We start from the raw sequence: 27183 nt of genomic DNA on the forward strand, positions 1-27183 counted from the left end.
TAATTACTTTGGACTGGGGACTTCAAGTCCTAGACAAGGAAAGCAATGCAATAGTAGCAGATTGTGTATAAAAGCAACTTTTATATCCTAATCACTGACCTTAACCTTTTAACCCCAAAATAAATGGACTTGACCCAAAGTGCAAGTCATTCACTATTGTGTGAAAACCATTATATTCGTTCAGGTACAGTAATCTTGACCTTTTCACCCCAAAATCAATGGGTTCTTCATTATCCCAAGTACAAAGTATTCAAATAGATGGTGGAAAATTTGAGGTATTGTGCAGAAACCATTGTCCTTTTCTCAGTGATCTTTCTCTTTTCCTTTTTGATCCCAAAACTGGTAGTGGAAATGCTTGTCTGAAGAGTAAACAATTGACAAATTTTGGCAACTGAAGATGGTAGCAGACTCGTAATGTTGTGTGGAAACCATTTTTTCTTCATTCAACCTTGAACATTGATCCTCAAATTGAAAGGTTTCTTTCAACAGAGTAAAAGACAACTTACCAATCAAGTTTGACAAAGATAGATGTAGTAGAACTAAAATTATCATTCTGAAATGAAAAGTTAATGTACAGCCAGACAGACTGTTCATGGGGTAATACTCAGCCAAATGGCAAGCAAATAATAATGAACTAACACAGCCTTTAATTGCTTTATTTTATTTCACTTTGATCAATGTACCTAAAAGCATAATCAATACACAGACAAACAAAAATAATACAATGCATACAATTTTAATGATTGGCAGATATGAATAATACACAAATGGAATATAAAACTAAAGTGAGGAAAAATTTTAATGATTGGAAGATTTGAATAATACACAAATAGAATATAAAACTAAAGTGAAGAAAAATTTAAATGATTGGAAGATTTGAATAATACACAAATGGAATATAAAACTAAAGTGAGGAAAAATTTTAATGATTGGAAGATTTGAATAATACACAAATGGAATATAAAACTAAAGTGAGGAAAATCAGACACTGGCTTAATATGAAGCGTATCTTCTAATAAGAGATGACCATTATGGGAAATATCTGAGCATAAAGGTAGTTACTATATCTTTGCATTTGTTCATACAAAGTACAGATATCAGAGATAAATTTAAGGGCCATGACTTAGAACAAAAGCTGTCTGTACAATTTTTAGGCAGGATTTTTAAAAAAATATAATTTAAGAACAGTCTCTATTAAAAGTCTACATAAAGGGTTTGGTTGTGTAAAAAATCAGTGTTTTTAAAGATTTTAAAGCCTGCATGTTTATCGACCTTCCATTTATCTTTGACATCATTAAGAGAACTCACTGATGACTATAAAATTAAATACGATATATCAGTCAAATAATTTTACATTTTTAGTAGGCATGGTTTGCATCTAGTCTTTTCAGCAATCCTTGGTGACAAAACAAGGATAAAGTAGGGCTACTTAAAAAAGGTAGGGACAAAGTTGGGGAAAATAGAGATATTTTATAAAGGAAATTAGTATGAATTCAATGCAAATTAATAATAAAACAAACTGTTTACTTATCTTACCCAAGCAAATTTGAAGAACAGGATGGTTTATGTCTCTCTAGTGCCTCAATGTTCCTGAGCTTTATATGACCATATCAGTCACGGCAACATGTATTTTAGCCACATGACTTCAAATCAGCACAGCAAAAGCTATGCATTGTAATTAACTACAACTATTAGGAAAACCAATGTTACAGTAGTGTAATTGCAAATAGGTAAAAATACCATATATATATATATATATATATATATATATATATATATTATATATATATATATATATATATATATATACATACACACACACACACATACACACCTTTATAAAACAATGTCAACTGCAAACATAAAGCATGATCTACCATAGCGTAATGCACCTGTTTGTTCTACTGATTACTCCTAACAAACTGCAGAGTTCCAGATTTGGCAGTGCGTTATGCATTGGCAGGTATGGGTCTGTGCAGTTGGACAAGTCTATAAGTGAGCATATACAGTAGTTAATCAACTGTCACTAGAACAGGTAGTTTTTTTTTTTTTTTAATTTTCCAAACCTCACCCAATATTTACTGTCCAAAGGATTTACATTCAGTTTGAACTGTCCCTTTAAACAGGTAGTTGTAATGTTGGGGTTATCTGTAATTTTAGTGACATTAGTGCATTTACATTTATTGGAGTGATCAAAATATCTTTTTGATGCACATGAACATCCCAAGATGAGGAGTGTCTTCCATCTTCAGCATACTTAAAATTTCCTGAACAGAATTTATTTCTGAGTTTGTTTCATACCTTGCTTCAAATGTAGGATATTTACAGTAAACACTTCATGTAATCACATGACTGTGAACTGGCTTATACAGGATGACCATTACACTTCATTTCATAATTCGATGGACAAGACCCTAAAAGCATTTGTCGGATTATACTGTGACGAGTAGTAATTTTGAAAGTATTAAAGATATGAATGAATTATGGACAGATTACAAGGGTCAATTTGACTTCACTTTCCTGAGATAGATTATAATATGTGTGATCATAAGTAATTCAGAAAGGATTAAGGGTAATAATGGGTTATGGCAGCATTATGAACGATTAAATAGCTCATGTGTAATTTAAAAAAAGGACAATTCAGCTTGGTATTAAAGTTTGTCAAAATATCTAAGTATGGCACATTATCTCCCAATACTAAAACATCAAAATCAAGAAAATCAAAATATCACATGAAATTTAATAAAGCATGGAAACAGGAATTTCAGTGGCTGAAATCAACTTCAAAGGCTCATGACTGTGTTCATTCGGTCATTCCCATTAAAGTAAATTATAAGAACTTTCCCAATTTGACCCAGATGGCACCAGTCCTGATCAGTTCTGGTTGGCAGTCAGCAACCTGAATCTTCCCACAGGCAAGAAAGAATTAAAATTTGTTGGTGGATTCAGTGGCGTTGTACTAACACTACCCTATTCCAATGCAGAAACTTTAAAGTACATTTTCTGTTCTGAGTAAAGCTGGATCTGGCAGTGATACACCATCTCTAGAGTACTGATATCAAGAATAATGTGGACTGCCACAAAAATAATCAGGAAATGATCTACTGAGAAAAGCTAAAACATGTTTTATATAACCATAGTGTAAATGGCAACAAGTTAATGTAAAAGGATTGATGTCACAATATAATCTGCATATTTTACGAAAAAATGAAAATTGCTTGGTGGTTATCTTTGTCCATTTGTATGCTAAAAGTTGGGTCATTGAAAATCCTCTTGTTTTAAAGTAAAAACTAGATCCAATTTCACAAATAACTTAATCTGTTCTAAGCTGACACCTCTGATCTGTAACCTGTATGTCTTTTAAATGTTTTATGCATTGTCATTGTTTGGTGAAAAATGATTGAAGAAAAAACCCCAAAGTAAATAGCTTGATCTTGAGGCAGCTGATTAAATATTTGTAACCTATTCACAATAAGAAGAATAATGTAATCGAGGTACTCCTATCAGTTTAATTAATTACAATGCATAGTTTCTTTTATGCTCATTGATGCGATAAGGCCCAAATACAATGATAAAAATGGGAATATAATCTCCACATCATAAAGACCATACCTAAATTTGCTTCACTATGGCTGTTCATGCAGTGAGTAAAAAGGCTGAAGCAAAAAAACACTTGTGACAGTAGCCAATTTTGAAAAAGTAGGAAAATAAACAAGGTGACTGACAAAAAAGTTGGGAAAATTTGAAAAACCAGGGCCATTGTAAATATCGCATCAAATTAAGACTCAGGGTCATAGGTCAAAGTTATGTTCAACAATCCTGGATGCAACTGTGACTCATGATACTGTTACTTCAAACTACAGAGTCAAATCCTGCTTACTTATTGTGATTCCAGATACTACAGCCTTAACAAGCTGATGTTGGATGGTAATTAAAAACAGACTGGTTGTATAAAGTAAAGTTTTTACCATAAATTCAGAGACAGAAATCATATTTACATTTACAAAATCCTTAGAAGAGTATAACAAATATATTACAAGAATACATGACACACACCTTCTGTAACTTGTAACTCTATCTACATCTGATTAAATAAAAGCACATGATTGTTAAAGTGAAAAATATATTTTTAAACGAACTTTCTGCACCTCCATTGCATACATTTCCATTCCAAGTGAACAGATTGTTTAATATATATCCTGTGACATTTTAGTCCAGGTCACAAATATGTTTGTGACAGTGAACCCTCATGTGCTTCTGTTTTTAGCAGAATTAATCAATTGGTGTTTTTGTGAGACCTGTCTCATATTGTTCAGTTTGCTTTGGATACTTCCTAAAATTACCCTTGCCAAAGCAGCTTGTTTGCACAGTATTTACCAGTCTCAAATATAGACTAATCCAGCATGGAGCTGGTTAAGATTACTAAGACGTATTCTGGGTTCCAAATTGACGGAACTAGATTAATATTAGCCCAGTTGTTTACGTGGAGTGGAAACAAATACAGTATGGTTGGCATGGAGATATAGAAGAGTGGCTTAAGAATTCATAATATTTGAAAGAAAATAATCATGCTCATGCCCATTTTTGCAGAATTTTGCTTTTTTTTAGTTAGATGTAGATAGGGGTACAAGATGTTGAGAATCCCACAGAAAACTATATGTGTCATGGTTACATCTAGCAGGAGTTTTGAACTTTGAATGCAAGATTGTGGGTTACGTGTATTTTTGGTGTGTCCTCAAATCTTGACTACAAAGTACCTCACTGTGTGTGCATTCTATCAGACAGATATATATATATATATATATATATATATATATATATATATATATATATATATATATATATATATATATATATATATATCTCTTAATTTCCTTCAGTACATATTTGTCTGGCTCTGTATTAACCAAGGGTGTTAAAGGAAATACAATACAAACTTGAAGATAGCAATTCATTTTCATTTTAAAACAATATTTTAGGAAATCAAAACATTAAAGGTCTGCCAAGCTGCAATGTAAATTCAGATGCAAGTGTATTATTTAGGTTTAATTACAAAAATTACAAATATCTGGCATGAAAAACACATAAATATACAATTTAGCATTTAAGCAATTACTTTTTAGTCTCAAAACAAAAATAATTTTAAAGAAACACGGAAAGTACTTTAATAAATACTGGCAAATATCAAGCGATGATAAAGTACAATGTCATCAAGATCCAAAACATAAAATTCCATTGTGCAACTCTTCAATATGAATCCCATATTTAAACATGTAATTGTGGTGGGGGTTTGTGTTTTGGGGTTACTTAAGTACTTGGTAAAGCGTTTATAACAAGAATATAAGTGTCCAATAAAAAGATGATAGTACAGTATATATGACAACATTTTAGAACTGACAAATTGCATTTTGTTTTATAACTATTTGTACATTAAGAACAATCTGCTATATTTCATGTCCCTTTCCAATTTTGTGACCCCCAGACAAAATGACCTCTCCCCTTCAAATCCTAGGTACAACACAGTCCAGGTATGGGCATGATGAAGGTGTGAAAAATATAAGTCAGTACAATAAAGGTGTACAATCAGTAGCAAAGCTGACTGATGTCATGTGTTGACATACCCAAAATCCATAACATTATTTGAATTATGTTGATATACCAAAAATCCATAACATTATTTGAAAAGTAAACCAAAATCTCCTCACAGATGAAACCAGTCCCTTGAAATCCTGGGATTATACCAGAAATTTTTCTTATGAGGAAGAAGTCCTCCACATCTACCTCCTGGCGGAGAAAGTTTTTCTCAGAAATTGGTTCCCCTCCACATGCCAAGATCCTGGCCAAATTCTCCTCACTGCTATTCCTTTCTGCACATGTTTCAATCAGTCTCATGCTATCCAATCCTCTTCTCAAGAAAATCTTTCCGTCAACCTGTTCCCCCCAAAGTAACCACTTATCTTACATTATAACCCTATTGACTATTGAAGCTTTTTTAACTTTCCTTCGTGGCTGTGGATCAGTTTGCTGCACCCCTCTTGGATGCAAATTGCATAAATCTCACCAGTTCTCAATTGTTCAAGTGCTTGTAGGTGAACACTACATCTACTAAAATACAGATCAATTGAGATGATTGACAAAGGACACAAACAAAATAATTTGGTCAATATTTACAGGAACCACAGAAATGTGTAAATTGTCCCTCATTTGAGTTTTAAGAGTTGTGTGATATCACTATTGCTTTTACAAAATTACCATGATCCTGTAACCTAATAGCATTGCTGGAAATCCACAACAATCATTCTCATGAAACAAGCACAGAACAAAGTGGGTAGGAAAGATTTGTTCTAAACACCTCTACACTCTGGTTTAAATAAATATCAAACTCAAGACTGATACACTCATATAAAAAAAAAACACACTGGACAAAGCCCAACTAATGATGAATAAATCTCTCTTTCATGAAACACCTGACTCAAGATTGATGCACTCCAGAAGTCTATGGACATACCTAGGTCCTGGTTTGACCATTGATAAATTCTTCAAAATCTGCTCCTTACTGCAAAGAAATGAAAAGCATCCATTACATGTATTTTCACCTTAGGGCTGTTCCATTAAAACATACATGGGACCCAGGGAAGGCACTTTTAAAGTAGGGTACTCACCCATACATACAATTTAGTATTGGTCCTAAACATTGTTGGGTGATTTAAAAAAACTATATAATATTGACAGTTCATTGCATTATGAGCCATGTGATTTCCCCCTCAAACTGAGAAACTCAGCCATTTTCACACTGCATACAAATTAATCCTATGTTGATTGGCAAAATCCATGAGTCAACCAATTTCAGTTGAATACTGGAACACAAGTTATTTGACAAAATTTTCAGTTTACTACTGTGAAAAAGAAATCATTCATGTTTGCTAAAAACTTAGGCAAAACGCTATTGATGACCAAAGATGCCCTATCCCCATACATGCCAACCCCTGGTGAGGAAAAAGTGTAATCCAAGTGGACAAAAAGAATAATCCGAGTAGAAAAAGAGTAATCCACATATAACAATAAAATTCAATAAGCATATGTACAAAATGATTTATTTACTTTTTCTGGTCTTTTAACATCAATTACTGCTTCAAATTTTCATATATAGCACTTTGAGCATTAAAAAGCAAGTCTCTCATATTGCATTTCAAAACACTTTGTACCAGCTGAGATTAGGAATGTTTTGCACACCAGTAGAGAACCAAGAGCTGGGTTACAGAGCCTCGATCTAAATTCAGTTTTATTTTTGTTAACAATACTGAACAATCTCTTACAGTCAGCATTAGAATGGTAAAGAACGAATACTCCTTTCATAACCTGACAAAGAAGAGGAAATATATATCTTCCAGTTATTGGATCTTTTAGCTGGGGAAATAAGGTGCCATTGCTCATCAACTATGTCCACATAAAGTTATGTTGTCAGGTAGAATGCAAACTTGATACTTCAGGAGTTGTCCTTCTAATTTATCAGCAGCCTTTCATGCAGCAAGGTGCATCAAATGACACGGACAACCTGATATGTACACTGATGGAGACATTTTTCAAACTATAGAATGCAAATCCTTTATGAATTCCAGTCATCACTAATGCATTATCAGCTGAAAACCGCATACAGTTCTGCCAACTTATGTTTATTCAAAGCATTATGAAGCAAATAAAAAGTGTTTTCTCCAGTGGAATCTACTGTTATTTCTGGTAATGAAAGAAGAGCGCTCTGACTTTGCCCTTTTGTTGTCAAAGTCTCTTAAACGACTGGGTACAACTTTTTGTCATCATAATCACTACTCCTGTCGGTTGTAATACTAAATGGCTCAATTTTCATGGCTTCTGCAATTTTAAGCGAATTATCTTCTGCTACAAACATAACAATATTAGATGATTTCGTTCTTGCAGATGCATATTTTCTGCAATTTTGGAATCAGAAAACATCTGTTTGAATAAAGGACCAACGTAGTCTTCTACTGCTAGGGGTAGTCTGGGTTCTATTAAGAACTTGGTAAATAAAGCCTCTGCATTTATAAAATTTGTGTCCATAATTTCATTCTGCTATAAAAACAAGAAAATACCTTAGTATTGGTGTTATTAAAACAAGATAATTCAAGGTTTCTTTGTTTTACCACCATGACCAATATTTAAATAATTTCCACACAGCCTACAGTGTGCATGAATCTGCTCTAGAATGGAATGCTGTATTGTGTAATTCATGTATTTATCTCTGAATCGATTTTTTTTGTCTTTTTCTAATCCATCTGTGAAATTATTTGAAAAACATTTTTGCTCTAAAACACACATCAAGAATAAATCTGACGACTTTTAGCACCAAATACCTACAAACTGGTTCTGTAGCAGATATGAATTAGAACAAAGAATCTGCAAGCAAAGATTAAAAAATCAGAAAACCAGTCTGTTATTTCCTAACTAAGCCATACAGCTGCTATAGATAAAACTAGGTCAAAAGTTTGAAAGTAAAACCAGAATGTTTCTTGGAAATAGGGCAGCTGCTATAAATAGAACATAATATTGTTAGGAAAGTGCAAGCTAGTCTGTGGAAAAGCCGTCTTTTCTAGAATACGGTCTGTAAGATTAATGGGATGCCAATAAAAATGAGAAAACAAATTATTAACTTTTGGGAGAGGGATAAACCAAAAATGCATAATTTGAATACATTTATGTGTAAGGCTTATATAAGTGAGAAGAAAAAAACGTACTGATTACACCAAAAGCATAACGGTTGGCATGTATGGCATTTGGGCTTTAAATAATTCTCATGCCAAACATACCCAAATGTATAACACATCATCAACTTTGATTTAATTTGTATACCTAGAAGGGGTCATTTACATATCTATTCTTCAAACACTAATGACTATTAATGACTTACTAACCTGACTTTGCCAAGAACAGTTTGTACATCTGCTTGTACTGGATTAGACAGAGGTCTTTTGCCATCAAAGCGGAAGGTGACCAGAATATCACAAAGAGTCTTTATACTGTATATATTAAATGTCACACTCCTATAATGAAAAAACATATTTACTGTATACCAAATAAATTCAACAGCAATAACTTGCTGGTGACTTAGAGTTTATACACATATACAGGCCATAAATATAACTATGACAGGGCCATGTCATGTTGAGTTAATACAAAGATACAGGCCACAGATATATCTATGATAGGGCCATGTCATGTTGAGTTAATACACAGATACAGGCCACATATATATCTATGATTGGGCCATGTCATGTTGAGTTAATACACATATACAGGCCACAAATATATCTATGACAGGGCCATGTCATGTTGAGTTAATACACAGATACAGGCCACAAATATATCTATGACAGGGCCATGTCATATTGAGTTAATACACAGATACAGGCCACAAATATATCTATGACAGGGCCATGTCATGTTGAGTTAATACACAGATACAGGCCACAAATATATCTATGACAGGGCCATGTCATGTTGAGTTAATACACAGATACAGGCCACAAATATATCTATGACAGGGCCATGTCATATTGAGTTAATACACAGATACAGGCCACAAATATATCTATGACAGGGCCATGTCATATTGAGTTAATACACAGATACAGGCCACAGATATATCTATGACAGGGCCATGTCATGTTGAGTTAATACACAGATACAGGCCACAGATATATCTATGACAGGGCCATGTCATATTGAGTTAATACACAGATACAGGCCACAAATATATCTATGACAGGGCCATGTCATGTTGAGTTAATACACAGATACAGGCCACAAATATATCTATGACAGGGCCATGTCATGTTGAGTTAATACACAGATACAGGCCACAAATATATCTATGACAGGGCCATGTCATATTGAGTTAATACACAGATACAGGCCACAAATATATCTATGACAGGGCCATGTCATATTGAGTTAATACACAGATACAGGCCACAGATATATCTATGACAGGGCCATGTCATGTTGAGTTAATACACAGATACAGGCCACAAATATATCTATGACAGGCCATGTTATGATGAGACTATACACATAATCTCCCTTAATTTGTGGGTTGGAGACAATAAAACAAGTAATTTTATTTATTCTGCATCATATGGATCATATGGTGTTTTATACCATTCTTTTGTTGTTTTAGCACATATTGCAATAAAAAAGTGAAAGGACTTAATGGGAAAGGATATTATATAATTAGTTTATTATCACAAACTCTCAAGAATAAGCTACTTTGATGTTATATATATATATGTGTGTGTGTGTGTGTGTGTGTGTGTGTGTATAACATACATACATAAACATACAAACAAGACTGTTGTAAGTTTGCACTGGATGAAAGGATAAAATGGCAACCTGGGTTAGTGGTTACCTTGCTGCCCTGTGCATTTGCCTATTTTGCCTGCCCCTTATAATGGCCCTGTGTGTGTGTGTGTATATCTACACACACACATGCATAGATTCATATATACACACCTATGCAGCAATTGTTGTACAATCATGGTTCAGGGTAACATAATGAATATATTATAACAGTAATTTCCATACAGTGAGTTTACACACACACATTATATATATATATATATATATATATATATATATATATATATATATATATATATATATATATGTATAAGTAAATGGTAAGAGCAAAATGAGTGCCCAGATTGGAAAGTACATAAAATTTTACTATTCTATTTATAATCGATGTTCTATTCCTGCTTTAGTTAACCCATATACTGGATAAAAATGTTTAGCTGTACAGTTTTATTTCTCTGTTTTTTTTTAAATTCTGAGTGCAAAATCCTTTTATACTTGCTGAAAGAATATTGGTGACCTAACTTCTTTGAAATTAACAGGAAATTTAAAAGGCATTTTTCTGTGGAATTTCAAAATGGAATTGGAAATGAATATTACAGAAAGAGTAGTTTACACTTAAATTTTGTACTGAATACATGTATAAAAAAAAAACACTTTTAGGAGGCCTTTAAAATTCTTAGATGGCAATAGATGAAAACACTGCCTGCAGAATAAGAATAAAGCTGATGCTAATCCTACAGTGTAAACAAGCACAAAAAGACTTAATATGCTAGGCATACAGAGATTAGTAAGGGTTATCTACATACATTTGATTCTACAAGTGGTAGAAACAAATTATCTTATACTGCACATACCTTTTTAAAGTTAAAATCTACCACTTTGAAAAACAAAAGAATTTTTTAAAAGACCAAACCAACCAGCTAAACCCACAACCCAATGTTTTCATGTGTCCTATCCACACATTAACAGTTGGAACCAGTCTTAATATGGATCAGAACTGTTCCCACTAGTTCAGTGATGTGTGTGGAGTACTCCGAATTGTTGCTAAGTGGCTGACATGTGTACCAAAAATTGTAAATTGATTAACTTGTTGTAATATGTAATATGAAGAGTTTAAGTCCAAAGGAAGGATATATATTAAGCTGTTATTATCAATAAAGTGACTCAAATAATTGATTATTAATTTAACATTGCCATCAGGATCTGCTGTTTAATTATAATTTGGAGACAATACACACATCAATAAAAATCCTACTGATTTCAAAGGCAGGGATCGTCCTGGGCTTCGCCAATGTCGCAAATTGTGATTTTTTTTCCTTACTGATGACAAAAATATCCCATCTGGCGATTTTTTTGGCGACACACTTTTTGGTTATTTAATTTGTACATACAATCATGGATTTTGACTGGATAAATTAAAAGGGAAAATGAAAGGAAGCCACAAACTTGACTAAGCAATGCATTGGAATCAATCTGTTACACAAACAATCCTTTGTTCGTATTGACAACCCCATCTTTAGAATGCATTGTTACATCATAATCTGCTTATGCTGACATCTGGGCTGAGTACTGTATGCTGTGATACTGTCAATCATGCTACCGAACTATACCTACAACTGACCGACTTCTGAAGACGCGAATAGAACAGATACAATTAATTGAATGGCTAATCCTTCTGTTGTTGTTTTTTTTTTTTTTACATATAGCAAAACAATAGTTTTGCTGAACCTTCATAGACAACTGATAACCTTTGAAGTACCGACTATTGCGTATAAATACAAAGCAAATGGAAAAAATCTCAATCACAATTATATCTGTCGCCAGTGCAGCATTTTACTCATTGATCTTTTCCTTTTGCCATCAATCCGTGTTATGGCTGCAGAGACTTAAACTCTGCAACAAGAAATAGCAAAAAAAAAAAAAAAAAAAAAAACAGTTTTGCATAATTAATAATAATTATTTATTTCTCAAAATACAGGAGTGAAAGAATCCCTAAATTGGGTGTGAATTTATGCTTATATATACGGTCCAATATTGCCAGGTGTTGACTCATGTAAGTTTCATTCGTGGGAATGGAGATCCTAGTTTGCTGGTCAAGAAAATTTATACAGCATTCAGTGGTCATTCTTGGGATTTAGGAAGCAATTCACTTCAAGCTTTGTGAAGCTAGCCATAAGGGGAGGGGGGGGGGGGCTGCCGAGAGACTACTGGTGTCACCTGTCAGCACTGTAGACTGTGAACGTGAATTCAGTAGGATGAACCTCATAAAAACTGACATCAGAAATAAACTCTGCATCTCATCTCTCGAGAATTTAATGAGAATCAGCATGTACAGATGTGAAAAATTAGACTTTGAAACTGCATTCAACAAGTTGGCAGCCCTAAGATCGCGACGGATCTTCATATAACACTTTGTAACATTTTGTTAATGCTTATTGTACTTAGAGTATTAACTAACCCATCTTTTGTAATTTTCATTGCCTGTTACATTAATAGACTAAATTAACACTTCAAAAAATGTACACTACTTGTTCTGGCGACACTTTTTGAAAATTGGCAACAAAATATTGAGGTTGGCGAATTTTTTGGCGACAGCTTTTTAAAAGCCAGGACCATCCCTGAAAGGGAATCAATTCTGAAATCTACTTATCTGATGTTCTGGTTTTGTAACATGTATGTGTGTGTGTGTATGTGTGTGTGTGAGTGAGAGAGAGAGAAACTTACTTGTCTGACTGTATAATCACCAGTTTTCTAAGTGAGGACAGATACACATCCCTGACCAGAACCCTGACTTCTGATATGATGCAAGATACTTCTTGTAACAGCTGAAAAAGACAAATATCAGCCCTATGTTGTACTTTGAAAGCTTTAAGTTGCTAAATGTGTTTTTTTTTCAAGTGGGTTTTTTAATACTCAAATTATTATCACAATGACCACTTGGCTGCCTATTTTCCTGATTTGTACCTTTATAGAAAAATAATATGTTAGTTGAGATAGTTAAGTTCTATTAAAAGACACAACTTTGTGTTTTCCATTTCACTATAAAAGCTGGATGAGTATTGAACCCACAACCTTTCGAATACAAGAAGGCTTTCATGGCTTCCTGAACAAAACATGCAAGCAAATGTTATATGTTATTGATATATAAAAAAATGAAATCTTTCCCAAATAGACTGACATAAAGAACTTAAAAAACGTAAAGAACCACAAATTCATAAGCGACAATATACATTTAAGGGCTGGGATTTCACCAACAGAACTTTAGTCATGATCAAAATTAAAATCTATAATTCAGCAATCTGACTGGATGAAATCTAGGTCTGGCTTCAGTTGGTCCAATCATGTCATTACTCTAGGTCAAAACTTTATACATGTTGGTCAAAAAGGGACAAATAATTTGAACTTTCTGAATTAGTATGTATTACAAACCTGTGGCAAGGCTGCCTTCCTAAATGTGGATTCAAGTACTTTTGTATCTATTGCTGACAGTGCCAGGCTGTGTGCTAGTCTATCCCACTGATTAGCATTTTCTGAAATAGAAACAACAAATTATGTTTACAACAAATTTTGAAGCTTAACACTCAATAATAGAGCTCATAGTGTTCTGATTCTGTTAGAAGTGAAATGTCTAAAACAATGATAATCTTCAATTTTTTAAATTTGCCATGCTTTCTGTAGAATATGTAAAAATAAAAAATCCAATATACTTTATTCCAACTGGATTGCCGACTAATACTATAGTATGGGGGGGAGAGAGAGAGAGAGAGAGAGAGAGAAATTAACCATATTTCTTTATTTGAACTTTTGTTTTCCTATTTCCTGACTAACGTACCATACATAATTACTTACAAGTTGAGACCTATTGCAGACTGCACAGATCCATAGTGCACTGGTAGATGTGGGTCTCTGCAGTTTGTTAGGACTAATCAGTAGAAAAAATAACATACACACCCATATTTGCAGTTGGAGTTGACTTATATTTAAATATATATTGCAGAAGAAATAAAAGCAGCAAAATCAATTTGGACATAAAGTTCATGTTAGGACATAATTGGGTGATATTTAAAAGATGTTTCTTCCTCGTTACCATCCCAAATGATCATATTTCATTCTCAAAATATTATTATTGATAATTTGACCAAACACAATGGGAATCATGTGTACTCATGTATGATACAAAGAACAGAAGAAGATAAACATTTTTTAAAAGTGAAAACTGAGCTAATATCAGAAAGAAAAGTACTGTCATCATATGTACTATGAATGATATGTAGCTGTAGTATGTGCCATCTTCAATTTCCACATGATCAGTGACTTATAACCTATCATGGATTTCTTAAGCTACAATCTCTGCTGATGTTATATCCACATAGGAGTGAGCTACACCCATGCCAGCTTAGTAAGGGCAAAACTTTAAATGGCAACAGTATACAACTATTCAACTGAGAATTATAAAAGAACTAAAAATATTAGATTTTCAGGGACAGAAAATTAAAAAGTTATAGTTAACAGTATTAAGGCACATAATGTTTGTACATGTGGTTGACTGAAAGTTAAAGGGAAAAGCAACCCTCCCTTCTTCAGTGAACAAAGACATTGCTTCTCTGTCAAATGCCCCAATCACTTCTCTTTATTTGGAATATCATCCATCTCTGTCTTGGACCAAGACTAAAAGATATCAGAGTGGGAAGGGAGGAAAAAAACTGGTAATAATAGTAGGCAGATATAAAATTAATTTTACCACCCACCCACCCCAAATACATTTTAATAGCAGTAATATATAGTAACTGCTATTATTTCTTTACAGACATTGTTAACCAGTTGTTTCCGATAGGATGCTACTGTAGACTGGAAGATGACATGCTGACAACTTTTTGAGCTTATACAATTGTGCCAAGTGTATAAATGCACTCATTCTGGTATGCCATCAAACAGATTTTAAATGAGGAAAAATGGAATGAGAAGGCCAAATGGCAGTTTTCATGAAATCCAGAGAGGAATGATTAATAAAGGCCCACGCTGAAACAATAGCCAAAACTTCATGGACTTTGACTCTCAGTGAGAGATTGATATGTTCATTTGATAGTAAAATTAATCCACCAAGATATGGTAGCAATGAGACATTGTAACTATCATTGACCTAAATATCCAGACTAAATAATAATTACATTTCAGTCTGGTCAGATAATTTTTGTACTAATGCAAATGACTCAAATTCTCATAGATTGTCCAGAAAATTAACATCTTTATGGTCATGTTTGTGTATCAATTAGCCTGGCAAGTACAATGTCTGGTAGGAAAACCACTGTGTATTATATCCTTGCTTGCCAATAAAGAACACTTGCACGATAATGCTTCAATATTCTTTTACAAATAGAGAATTTTAGTTGCATTTCTGAAATTTGTTTTTCTTTTTGTTTGTCTGTTCACCATCCATGGGTACTGCCATTGGTAATAGGTCTGGGTGGAATCTTTACCACTGAACATGACTGAGTTCTAATGTCGATATTGTTTTAATAACATAAAAATTGTCTTCAACAATCAAATTTGTAACTGAAATAATCTATTCATATTATTTTACCTTTAAACGCCCAAAAGATAATCCATATTTTCTTTCCAATATGCTTGAAGCAATCTTGACACAACAACTTCAAATATGACAATCATTGCCCTATCACTGAAACTGGTTCAGGAATTTAAATGCATTATACCATTATCTGAATACATACATAAATTCTTTATATCACACAAAATCCACTTCATCGAGAACTGGACTGCTTCAGCTCCCTTTTTATACTCTCCAGTGGTAAAAATAAAAGAAGCATGCAACCACATCCTGTCAATGTAACACTAGCCTGATGACCATAATTTTAGTTATCATTAATTCACTAACTTATTCTGTCAAATGTTTCAAGATGAAAGGTTATATTATCATTACTTTTAACAAGCTTGTGGTTCATTTTCTGGGAGGGATCTGCTTGATCATAAGTTGTGGGACATGTCAGCAGTTTTCATTGCTGCATACTTACATGATAATTAACAAAATGGCTTCATGACCTGCCTGTGGGTTAACTAGTTATAATCAGTTTTTAAGTAAAGGTAAAACATTCTTAAGTTTACATTTCAACAGTATTCTTTTGGTGCTTTGAAAAAAATTCTTGGTATGTGGATAATTTTTACTAAATGTATTTAAAATTATTAAAATTTCTGAAGTCTGGTGTTCAGAATATTGGAGAGTAAAACAACTTGATTTCAATATGGTACCTTTCAGTGTGATCAAGAAATATTTCCTACAATTTCTTTTCCCTTTTGATTTAACCAAGAGGAAATATAAGGCTCTGAATGGACAAATAAGTCTATACTGATCATTTCCAGCTAAAATAATACTGAGACTATGGATCTGAGTTGATTCATGGAGATACTGTAGGTACAATGTGACCCAACTATAACACGGTAGTTGGGAGCCATAGAACCCAACCATGTTAAAGACCGAACCATGTTATAAGCAACCAGGTCTGAAAGCTGAAGAAAATGATGCATATACGAATGATATACCCAAACAAATTTGCTGGGGGGTGGGGGGTGGGGTGGGGAAGACAGGAGGGAGAGAGAGGTAATAAATGCGGGTGGTAAAATATGTGCTTCATCTGCACAGTTATCATCTTAAATCAATGCATATTAAATGAGAAACACACCTGTAGTGAAAACAGAGAAAGCATATATAATAGTTGACTTTATTTAGAGAACTACGAATTGGTACATATACGTGAATACTGTTTATACATACATGTCTAATGTATAGCATGAATAGAGTATCAACAGTGTACTCACCAATGAATCTCATCACATACACTGAATCCACAATACAAGCGATTCCATCAAAATTAGGCACACACAGAGATTTAAAATATTCAATAATTTTGTCACAGGTCTTATTGTTCTGAATTCAGTGGAAAAACACAGCAGTCACATAACGAGTGAGGAAGCATATTTATTTTTCAGGATGTCCCAAGTCAGTAAAAGTTAGTTTGCGTTTTAAGCGGTAGTTGGTAGTGTTTGTAAGCAAAAGCTTTCTTCCTCTGCAAAAATATATATTTTACAGCACAGTTAACATGTTCCAGTCATGTTAGAAAATGAAAAATCCATCAGATTCCATTACTGTTATCTACGTTTGGTACTGTCTTCATTTGAAGAAAAGTTCTTTGTTTTTATTGAAGACTGTAATCAGCTTTCTTTGACGAAGGGTGCATGCGTTATTGAAGTCACTGCTAAAGGACAGCTTTGGAGAACCAAACAAATGCCCATTTCTTACTGTAGTGGCAACATCAAATAATTGTACTGCATGACTGAGATTTTTTTTTCTCCATTTGCTGAGTACATTTTCATAACAATAGGTGCTTCAAAGATAATCTGTTTCCTTAGAAATTTCAGCAAACTGTATCAAAAGGAATTGGCCATTGTTTTGTTCTATTCTAGGAACTGTTCCTCCCTGCCTATTGAATAAACCAATAAGGGCTGTTCCAGTAAAACATATATCCCACCCCACCCCTGGGATGGCACTTCAAAAAAACTTTTGTGGGAGGTTGTATTTCAAACTATTTTGATTCTGACAGTGAAAGGATGGTTAGGAAAATCACTTCTATTGTGAGTTGTGTTAACAAAATGAGAAATCACTGGTGGGGTTGTCAGAAAATAAAACAAATATATATTTAAAATCGCATCTAACCCCCTCCTTGTGGTCTAATGTTTATAAAACATTGGGTCAGAAAATGATGCCAGTAAAAGTAAGTGCACATAATTTGTACGATTTCGTGTACTTTTAAATCAGTGATACGCATTCTGCATATTATGTCAACATCGCTGATATAAAATGTGCTTTGCGCAGTATGCAATTTTTATTGTACTTTTAACTTTAAAAGTGCATTTTGCAATGTAATTTGCGCTACCAGTAGTGGTCTCAGAATGCTTGATGCAATATCCAGAAAGCTATATACTTCGGTTCGACATAAATGGCTGTTAAACTAAATTTGTTTGGTTCATTTGGCCCTGGAACAAGTATTTTATGGAAGTTTTAACCTTATTTTTATCATGGAAGTTTTACAAATGTGTGTTTCAAATAAGGACCATACAGGAACCAAAATGGCTGAATCACAACAGGGTTTGTCTTCAGATGACATTTTCAGTTGGCAAATACTGGCTGGTGATAGCTATGATGACAATTAATTTCATATATATCGGTCTGTTGAACATTGGGAAAATGTCACTGGAAATACCAGTGTGTGATTTTGAGCCCAAAATTGATGTACGTGTTGGATGGACAATATGCCAATTATATTTATTCAAGAAACCCATGTCTGAACAAGCAGACTATGGGAATGTTGTACTTTAAACCCTAGTACAGCATTATGGAAGAGAAAAAAATCAGGCATAAGAGGCAGCAAAGCACTGATTCAAGGAAGTGAATCTTTGGCAGAGTTCATGTTTGTGAAAACTCAGAGGTCTCAGAAATGCTTAATCACATGTATTTGGATGCCAATTCTTTTATTGGGGACGCAGAAAATCACTTAGGCAAGAGTCCTCCGTACACATGTAATATGTGGGTGGCAAAATTCCAAGACTTGCCAGTCATGCTTCAGCAACATGCTTAGTGGGAAAATGTGTTGATCAGTTAGCTGTGCTGATATTTACAATGACATAATTTAGTGGCTGAAAGCCGCCACCCCACCTTGTATAGGTCACCATTATAAGAGCACATCAAAAGAACATGCTGCAATGGCTGGAGGGCAAGATCAAAGGCTTTGACTGGCAGCTGGGTGGGAAAATCTACTGATATTTACAGTGCTTGAATTCAGAGGCAGAAAGACCCAGAGATGTACATGTGGTCATTTATAACAATACATCAAATAAACAACTTGAGCTTTCATTATTGTATTCATTTCTGAGTGTAGCGGAATAAGCAGTACAGGTGACCTTGGAATCATGACATGTTGAGACTTAAACTTGAATGAGTATTTTGGGGTTCAAACGCAAACTGATGAAGATTGTAACGAGAGTCAGGAGAGTGCTAAAGTTGCTAGAACTGATAGTATGGATGGGACAGTAACCAAGTGTAAGAAAGTGTGTAACGCCTAGCTAACTGCTTTGAATAAGACCTTCCTTGGATTGCCAAAATTCAGACTCACTCTGACGGACAAACAAGAGCTATGTCAGTGTTATAAAGAATGTAGAAATTAAACTCAATGGCAAAAAACAAATAGTTCTTATAATTTGCATAGTTTTCTGGGACTCCTTATTTTTACCAGAATGGGAGACCTGGGCTCCTAGTTATAAAATCCTAGCAAGACCTTTGGAAAACTTTTCTTTTTGGAACAGAGAAATCCAAGAGAGAATACTCATGGGGCCATACCTGAGATGTTGAAAATTGCACAACAATAAAGAACAGTAACTTGTTCAAGCTAGCTATACATTTCAGACAGCAGGCAATGAAAGCAGTTCTCAGCACAGAATAATATTCATACACAGAGAAGGAAGATCATATTAAATTCAGAAACAATTAACAGATTAATGCTCATAGGGAACATCAGAGAATCCTGATACAACATAATTACGTGTGTGTAGATCTCTAGTTGGCAGAACCACTATGGCAACAAAAGAATAACGAGACAAACTTTCATATCATGTATTACCAAATAAAGTACATGCTCTCTTTGAGCAAATATTAAATGACATCAAAACATACGAGACTGACTGATCTGTGTAAATTCAAAGCAAGATGGATAAAATTTGTCCTGTTTGTGTTCGGTTCTTCCTATGTATATTTTGATCATGGTGATATTTTCTGCAGACCTTTTCGCACTTAGTTCCAAGCCATTTGTATTTGTATTACAAAATGGATTACTATTATCTAGTACACAACATTCTGAAGCAGTGTCATTAACTAATGATAAAAATGATGACAAAATACTTGATGTCATTCTGATATATGGATTCTTTACTACACTACTAATCTGTTCATCCTGATTCTTAATTACCACCTCCTTTAGTGTTACTGGTACCAGTACTTTTAATAAAATTGTAACTTCTATTTTCTTGCAATCTAAATATCTGTAATCATGTATTGTTGTCAAAAGGTAAAACGTGCTTAGTTTTGTTGGTAAATCTAAAACTATTAATTAGCAAGGGACTAAAGTAAAGCGTGGGTCAACTTCATGTGTGTATACATTATTGCCATATTACAGTGTTGTTAGAATCAACAGAATAGTTGTACAAGATGTATTTTGCAAAGTTGCAGAACCAGTAGTTGTATTGTCACCACATATTCCATTTAAATAATAATATCATTATTTCTGCATATTCCTATCAGTATTTTCCCAGTGGTATTAATTTTCTGTTCTGATGTTTGTTTCTTGTGCAATTTTTACACGTCAAGAATTCTCACAGTATCCTTATAAAACAATGTAATGTACACTGTATTGAGTTGTTTGAGAAGAAATTCATTTTTTTAACCCAAAAATCACTGAAGCTATGAGTTCTGGCATTAAAGTATCACATTAAAAAACATTTGAAGTAGCCATGATAGTAATTTAGGATCTCGGATTCAAATGCAACACTTGCAGAGATATTTCTGAATTCATTAGTTAAGATTTTAATGAGGGGTACTGGATCTTTCTAGATTTTGGAATACAAAGAGTGTATTACCCACTTTAGCCAGGATTCCAGGCCTTGAGTAGCTTTATTGTCTTTTCCTGGCTTAAGTGGAAGAAAATGACATTGCTAGGTTCCATGGCACTTTTAAGTGTGCTGTGCTTGAGCATGCTGGCCTGGTCCTACATCACTGCCTATCTAGATTGTCTGATGGAGGAGAGGAGACAGCTGATAATTCTGACTGCTCATTGAGAGCAGCATGTTCTTTGCTATGATGCCTGGTTGCATGGTCAGGACTACAGGCTCAAATGAATTTGAATTCAGCAATGTCAGCACCAATAATAAATTCCACCTCAAAAACAGGGTGAGGCATTTTGGCCAAATAAATTCAAAAACAAGATTAATAGGCCTGACAACTCCATATCATGGCTCATATCCACTCTGCTGTAATGCATGAATGTGTCTGAGATCATGGAGTAATAACCTATGAACTTATTGGTTTAACTTTATCTCCTCAATAAGCCAGAGAAAATACCTAGTCTGTTGTGATTATGAGGCACTCAAATGTACAACACTGTTGTAGCAGTCCCTGAAAACCTGCCAGTTTCCCTTGTACACCTTCAGAGTGGAGGGCCTTCTAACTCGTGAAATTCTGTCCATAACAGAAGGCATGAATTAAGAGCCAGGTGTGAAAGAGTAGTCTGTCTGGGCATGAATGAAACTCCTGAAACTGTACCTGTTCACACAGGTTGGACCTCTGGAATGTCTATCACTACACTGAGCAAATAGTTCACCCAGGACTTGTAACATGCATATTTGCTACCTCCTTTTTTGGCTAGTAAAAAAAATTACTTCCAATGCCAGATCTATCATTGAGAAGGTATTGATCATGATTATTTGGTCGGTGGCATGTAAGACATTTTTGTCCACCTTATCAAATAGTCACATTGACTGCTGCCATGTTTGTGTCCTAGGAAAGCAGCTCAGTACTGAATGTTGGCAAATGATTGCCATACCGGCATGGAGCCTGAATTGCAGCTGATGGGATGGGTACTTGGAAATTAGCAGACATCTGTAGATTTCCTCTACACCTGTTTTAAAACTGTATTTTGTATGCTTTACTGTAGGATCTGTACACAGTAGGTCATCAAAGTTATCACTGCACTCAATGTGGGCATTGTCCTCGTTAGGCATTCTACAAACATTAGAGAAAAACATTCTAGGGGGCAGACATGAGGCTGTGCCATTGTCCCTGTGTACAGTTTGATATCTCCCCAAAGGATAAACCAAAACATCTGAGCTGGTTGTTCCACTGATAGTCAGACAAGTGCCATGGTTTATCTTACTAATATAAAATGAAGGTTAGTGTGCTGGTCAGTATGGCTGGCTTGGCTATCAGCTGGATGACCAAATGCTGTCATTCTGATCCCCTATTTTATCAGAGTCACAAGCTTTTTTTTAACCTTCATTGATTGTGGAAGATGGAAGGATGGCTGTTTGTCGTCATCTTCCAAATCCACTGAAGCCTTTATAGACCTAGCTTGCAGGTGATGGAGATGGGTATTTGGAAATCAGCAGAACACTGTAGACTTCCTCTACAACCACTTTAAAACTTTACTGCATGTGCTCCATAGCATACAGCAAGTTATCAAAATTATTCCCACACTCAATCTGGGAGTTGTCCTCATCAGACATTCTGTTAACATCTGAGAAAAACACGGGGGGGCAGGAACAAGGCCATACCATTGTCTCTGTGTACAATTTGATATCTCCATGAAGGATAAGCTATAAGATTGATGGCTTGGCATGAGCTATCAGCTCATCTGTCTGGTTGACTCGGCTCTTGGCTGGACAGGGTTTTTTGTAACCATCTCCCATAAGTGTCAAGTTATCATTGAAGAAATAATAGGGGTGGTGGGGAACAAATTCACCTGAGGCCAGCAACTGTACTGTTGCCTCTTGTACTAGCTGCGGCATCTGTAACAAAATGAAACGGTATTAAACTGAACTGATGTCAAAACGGATCATTCATGTCTGAAAAATACCCCACAGATTCACAGGTACTAAGGTCAAGCTCAGACTTACATTCACTGGGAGGACAGTCTCCTCTAAGTTCCAAGTTATCAATGGAGAATAATTGTACCCAGTGCCAGCAACTGGACCATACACTCTCTTGCCACAACACACAAACACTGCATATAGATGTAGATGAATATTAGGTACATACAAGGCAGGTCCCAAGAGTGTCCGCAGTTACTTTAAATCACAAGTGTTTTACGCATTTTGTTGAAATGGTCTACCAATTTTCCGAAAGGCAATGACAAAAAATTTTTCTTCCAGAAATAACAAAGTGCTCACCTGCACAAATAATCAATGTTTGTTATTAAATAAGTCAATAAATATCAGATGTGTATGCAAAAGCAGCCAACAATCTGCACCATTAGTACCGTGTTTAAGTACAAGGTAAAAAAAGGATGTCCACAACTGTGAGAAATTCATATAAATAACTATTAATGCCCAAAATAATGATTGTAACATTTAGTAAACATCTTTACCCTCTGTAACATATAAACTTTGTCAATCTGCCAACAATTGCAAATTTCGCATTAACATAATTTCATATGAATATTATTTATTTCTTTTGTGCTGAAGACTAAGCAATAATGAAATTATTTGCCTAAAACAAAACAAATTAAGATTTGTAAATGGCTAAAAGGAATGCTATTAAAGTTGACTGAATTACATATTTTGCAATGAAAATTAAAGGCTTTTGAGAGCAAAAATTTTAAGTTATGTTATTTCGAGTAACACTACCACTCTTAAGAATGCTACTTTTGTGTAAGTATGGGGTTAACTGTATGTTGTATCAAGAGAAAGCTAAAAATGGGGAAACAGCTGAAACCACCTAGCAATGGTAAGGGGAAGGATGGGAAGAATTTCTTGCCTTTGTTGATGTGGAATACATAGAGGATGGAAAGCGTTTTATGTCTTTCTGCTCCAGTTGGATTCAAGAAGTACTGGAGCTTATGCCTAAATGTCAGTATGACTGGGAGTGCAATTAGCAGGCTGAATTGATGGATGAAAAGATAGACAAGGTTTTACTATATGCCCACCCACATTATATACTATTTCTTGTGATGTCTGACATTTCTGCTTCTTTAGCATTTTAAGCTCTGTGGTCTAGAGTGGAAATGTCTTGAAAACACTGTCTAGCCTACCTGGGAGTGTAGAAGATAGAGAAATGGACTGAATCACTTTGGCACCTTCATGAGTCTGTATATCGACAGAAAGCACCATAGTACCCTTCAGGAACAGGAATACAGCTAGATCCTCTGTTATGGTTTCCAGCTCCCACTCATTCACACTGGAAGTAAATTTAAAGTGTTATATTTATAGGTTCTGCCTTGCTCAATAGGCAAGTAACCAGTGAAGTGGGATTTTAAGTACCATATAAATTGGGACATGATAAAATAATTATTTTTTATCATGCCCCAGAACTTACGGTGAAACTTTTTTGACAAAGGTCATATGTCCCAAGACTTAAGAAATGAAATAAATTTGTATTGAATTTGTGCCCTCCCCCCACAACTGCACATTGCAATAAAATAGATAAACAAAATGCTCATTTGATAAAAAAAAGAACGAACCTTGTATTGTTATCATTTAATCCATTTTATCTCATCATGAGCATTAAAGAATAAAATATATCCATGAACTCTGTATATGTAGCGTAGGCTTCCATCCTGTAGCGTGTATCGCTTATGTCCGATAACACATGACACGTTGTTCATTGACAGGAACATTGAGAAACAAATCCTGTTTGGTTGTGCTCAAAGGTTTGAATATGCTATCCGACTGAAAACTGGATCCAACAAAATAACAAACAAGAGGGAAATAATCAACCAATTTCTTGAAGACAACTGTCAGTCACACATGACACGATGTTAGGTGCAAAATAACCAAGATTAAATTATATCCAGGTCAACTATATGACAGGATCTCGCAAATAAAAATCATTATTGAAAACACATTCATCTGAGTGCAAGTGACAATTTTTTTCACTAGCATCGGTTATAAAAGCATCATTAAAGTAAGTTATTGCTATGTATATTATTTACCTGCAGAAATGAATGCTTGTTTGTATTAACTATAACTACAGATGTCAAACACACAGTTATTAGAAGCCCAGGTGGTGAATAAACAAAACTGGCAGCGAGCAGCAAACTCATTCTTTGAACTTAACGACAGGACATCAATGACAAAGGTTATTTTTTATCACAAAGCAATTGGACCTCGGAAGCCGACTTTGGGTGGTTTGAATTTTTTTTTTTCAAGAATATCAGTAAAAAGGTTATTTTATTGAAAAGCAAGCTGACCTTGGAAGCCAACTTTAGGTTCTTTTAAGTATGCTAACGTTTTTTGTTTTTTTTGAATATACAACGACAGCCAAGATATGGAAGCTAAATTGGATTCCTTTTCATTGGTATTCAGGGAAATTTCAAAAATAAATTGAAACAATGGAACAAATTTTAAAGTGACACAATACAGTGATTTGTGCACAGACATCAATGACCCAGAATCGCCCAGAAGATTTGAAGAAAATAAAATCATTTGACGAATTTGTGAAGACCAGAAGAGAAGATGATTTCGCAAATGAGAGGGAAACAATCAACTAATATCTCAGTGTACATGAAAATATATGGTGTAGGGTCAGTGACCTATTTTTAACATAATAAAGCAATACCATTATATGATGCATAGACCAATCAAATTTCTTGACAGTAATGGCAAACATATTGGAAGTATTAACCTCAGTGCAAAAATCTGACATTGATGAATGATAAAAATGATTATAATTACAACGATGATTACAACAAGCACAATAACGACTACAGCTCTTTCAACATAAGGATACAGAGAATATTTACAGTAATGGTGGCCATATTTAATGGCAAATTGGCATCACATTATATAAACCTGAAATTTCTTCATATTTGAATGTTTTAGAGGGGTTAAAAATAGGCAAAATTCTTATGAACAGTTTCAGAGATGAATACAGTTAAAGCTTGCATTTTTTAATACTTAGTAATGCTTCATCATTTAAAAATCCAAATCAGATCACATCAAATCACTTTAATTACTGGTTTGTGTGTGTGAGATGTGATTTGGATTTTTAACATAGCTTCAACAATTTTTCAGTCATATCACTATGATGTCTGCAATGTGGCAGTTTATAGTGATGTCTAGCACTGAGGCATCATGCCGCAGACATGTAGCATGATGTCCCACCCAGTCACATTATCCTGACACAAAAACAAAAATTGGTAAAATTCTCTTGAGAAGTGTTTTACAAATTTGAAAGAGCATAATGCCAAGATGTTTTCTTTGAAATTGTCAAATTCTGCCAAGTGGTACTTGAGATTAAGTCATTCAGAGGTTTTCTGTGTTCAGTAATAAGCCTCATTTGATGGTAGATAGTCATAATTTTAATATATTATCTGAAAGAGCTTCCCAAAACACAAATACACAATTTTTCTGACAAGGAATGTCAGTGCAGCATATATGTGGAATATCTTTACTTTAAATTTTTAATCCTCTACAAAAATGCAAAACTCCAAAGCAGAACCCTGATCTCGATTTCAATGGCATTAGGTTGTTTAAAAAAAAAAGATGAAACACTGCACATTTGCAATGTTACCATCAAGTGCTTTCTTATATATACAAACCTCTGATGGACATTGATCTGTTGCTCTAGATCATCCAAAAGCTTTCTTTGCTCATCTGTATTTCTTTTCTGATTGTAGTCTATCTTCTTTTGAACTTCCTCTACTTCCTGAACCAATGCATCAACTTTGGACATCAGATTTTTTTTAATCCTGCAAAAAAAAATACTTTCATTATGAAAATTATTCATAATGAAATTTTATAACTCCAGGTCATGTACACAGAGCAAACTTCTGTTCAAAATGTTATCAAGCAATTTTTTTTCCTGATTTTTTTCTTCTCTCAATATAATTAGAAATGCAGAATTTGCACTAAAAATTCATAATAATTTGGCAAACTCCAGAATGGAAGGCATCTCTGTTACACCCTGATACAACTTTTAGAATCATCCATTTGTGTAGAAGTCAGCATTTCTATTGCACATTTGTTTTCATCACATAATTTTTG

The 27183-nt window shown here is 34.3% G+C and overlaps 1 protein-coding gene across 1 annotated transcript in view; it reads right to left on the minus strand.

The window, feature by feature from the left end:
- Positions 1-5289: 5289 nt before the first annotated feature.
- The window catches only part of LOC149805725 (uncharacterized), a 109784-nt gene continuing 87890 nt past the window's right edge, over positions 5290-27183 (minus strand). Inside the window, exons 19-24 of the mRNA XM_089934696.1 lie at positions 26739-26888; positions 24231-24376; positions 13798-13898; positions 13093-13193; positions 8928-9056; positions 5290-6556 (exon numbers count right to left, since the gene is read on the minus strand). Coding sequence (XP_089790822.1) covers positions 6457-6556; positions 8928-9056; positions 13093-13193; positions 13798-13898; positions 24231-24376; positions 26739-26888 — 727 coding nt within the window. The 3' untranslated portion in view covers positions 5290-6456. The remainder of the gene's footprint in view (positions 6557-8927; positions 9057-13092; positions 13194-13797; positions 13899-24230; positions 24377-26738; positions 26889-27183) is intronic.

Source organism: Sinohyriopsis cumingii, chromosome 2 (genome assembly GCF_028554795.1).
Source record: "Sinohyriopsis cumingii isolate HCF-2022 chromosome 2, ASM2855479v2, whole genome shotgun sequence".
NCBI lineage: Eukaryota > Metazoa > Mollusca > Bivalvia > Unionida > Unionidae > Sinohyriopsis > Sinohyriopsis cumingii.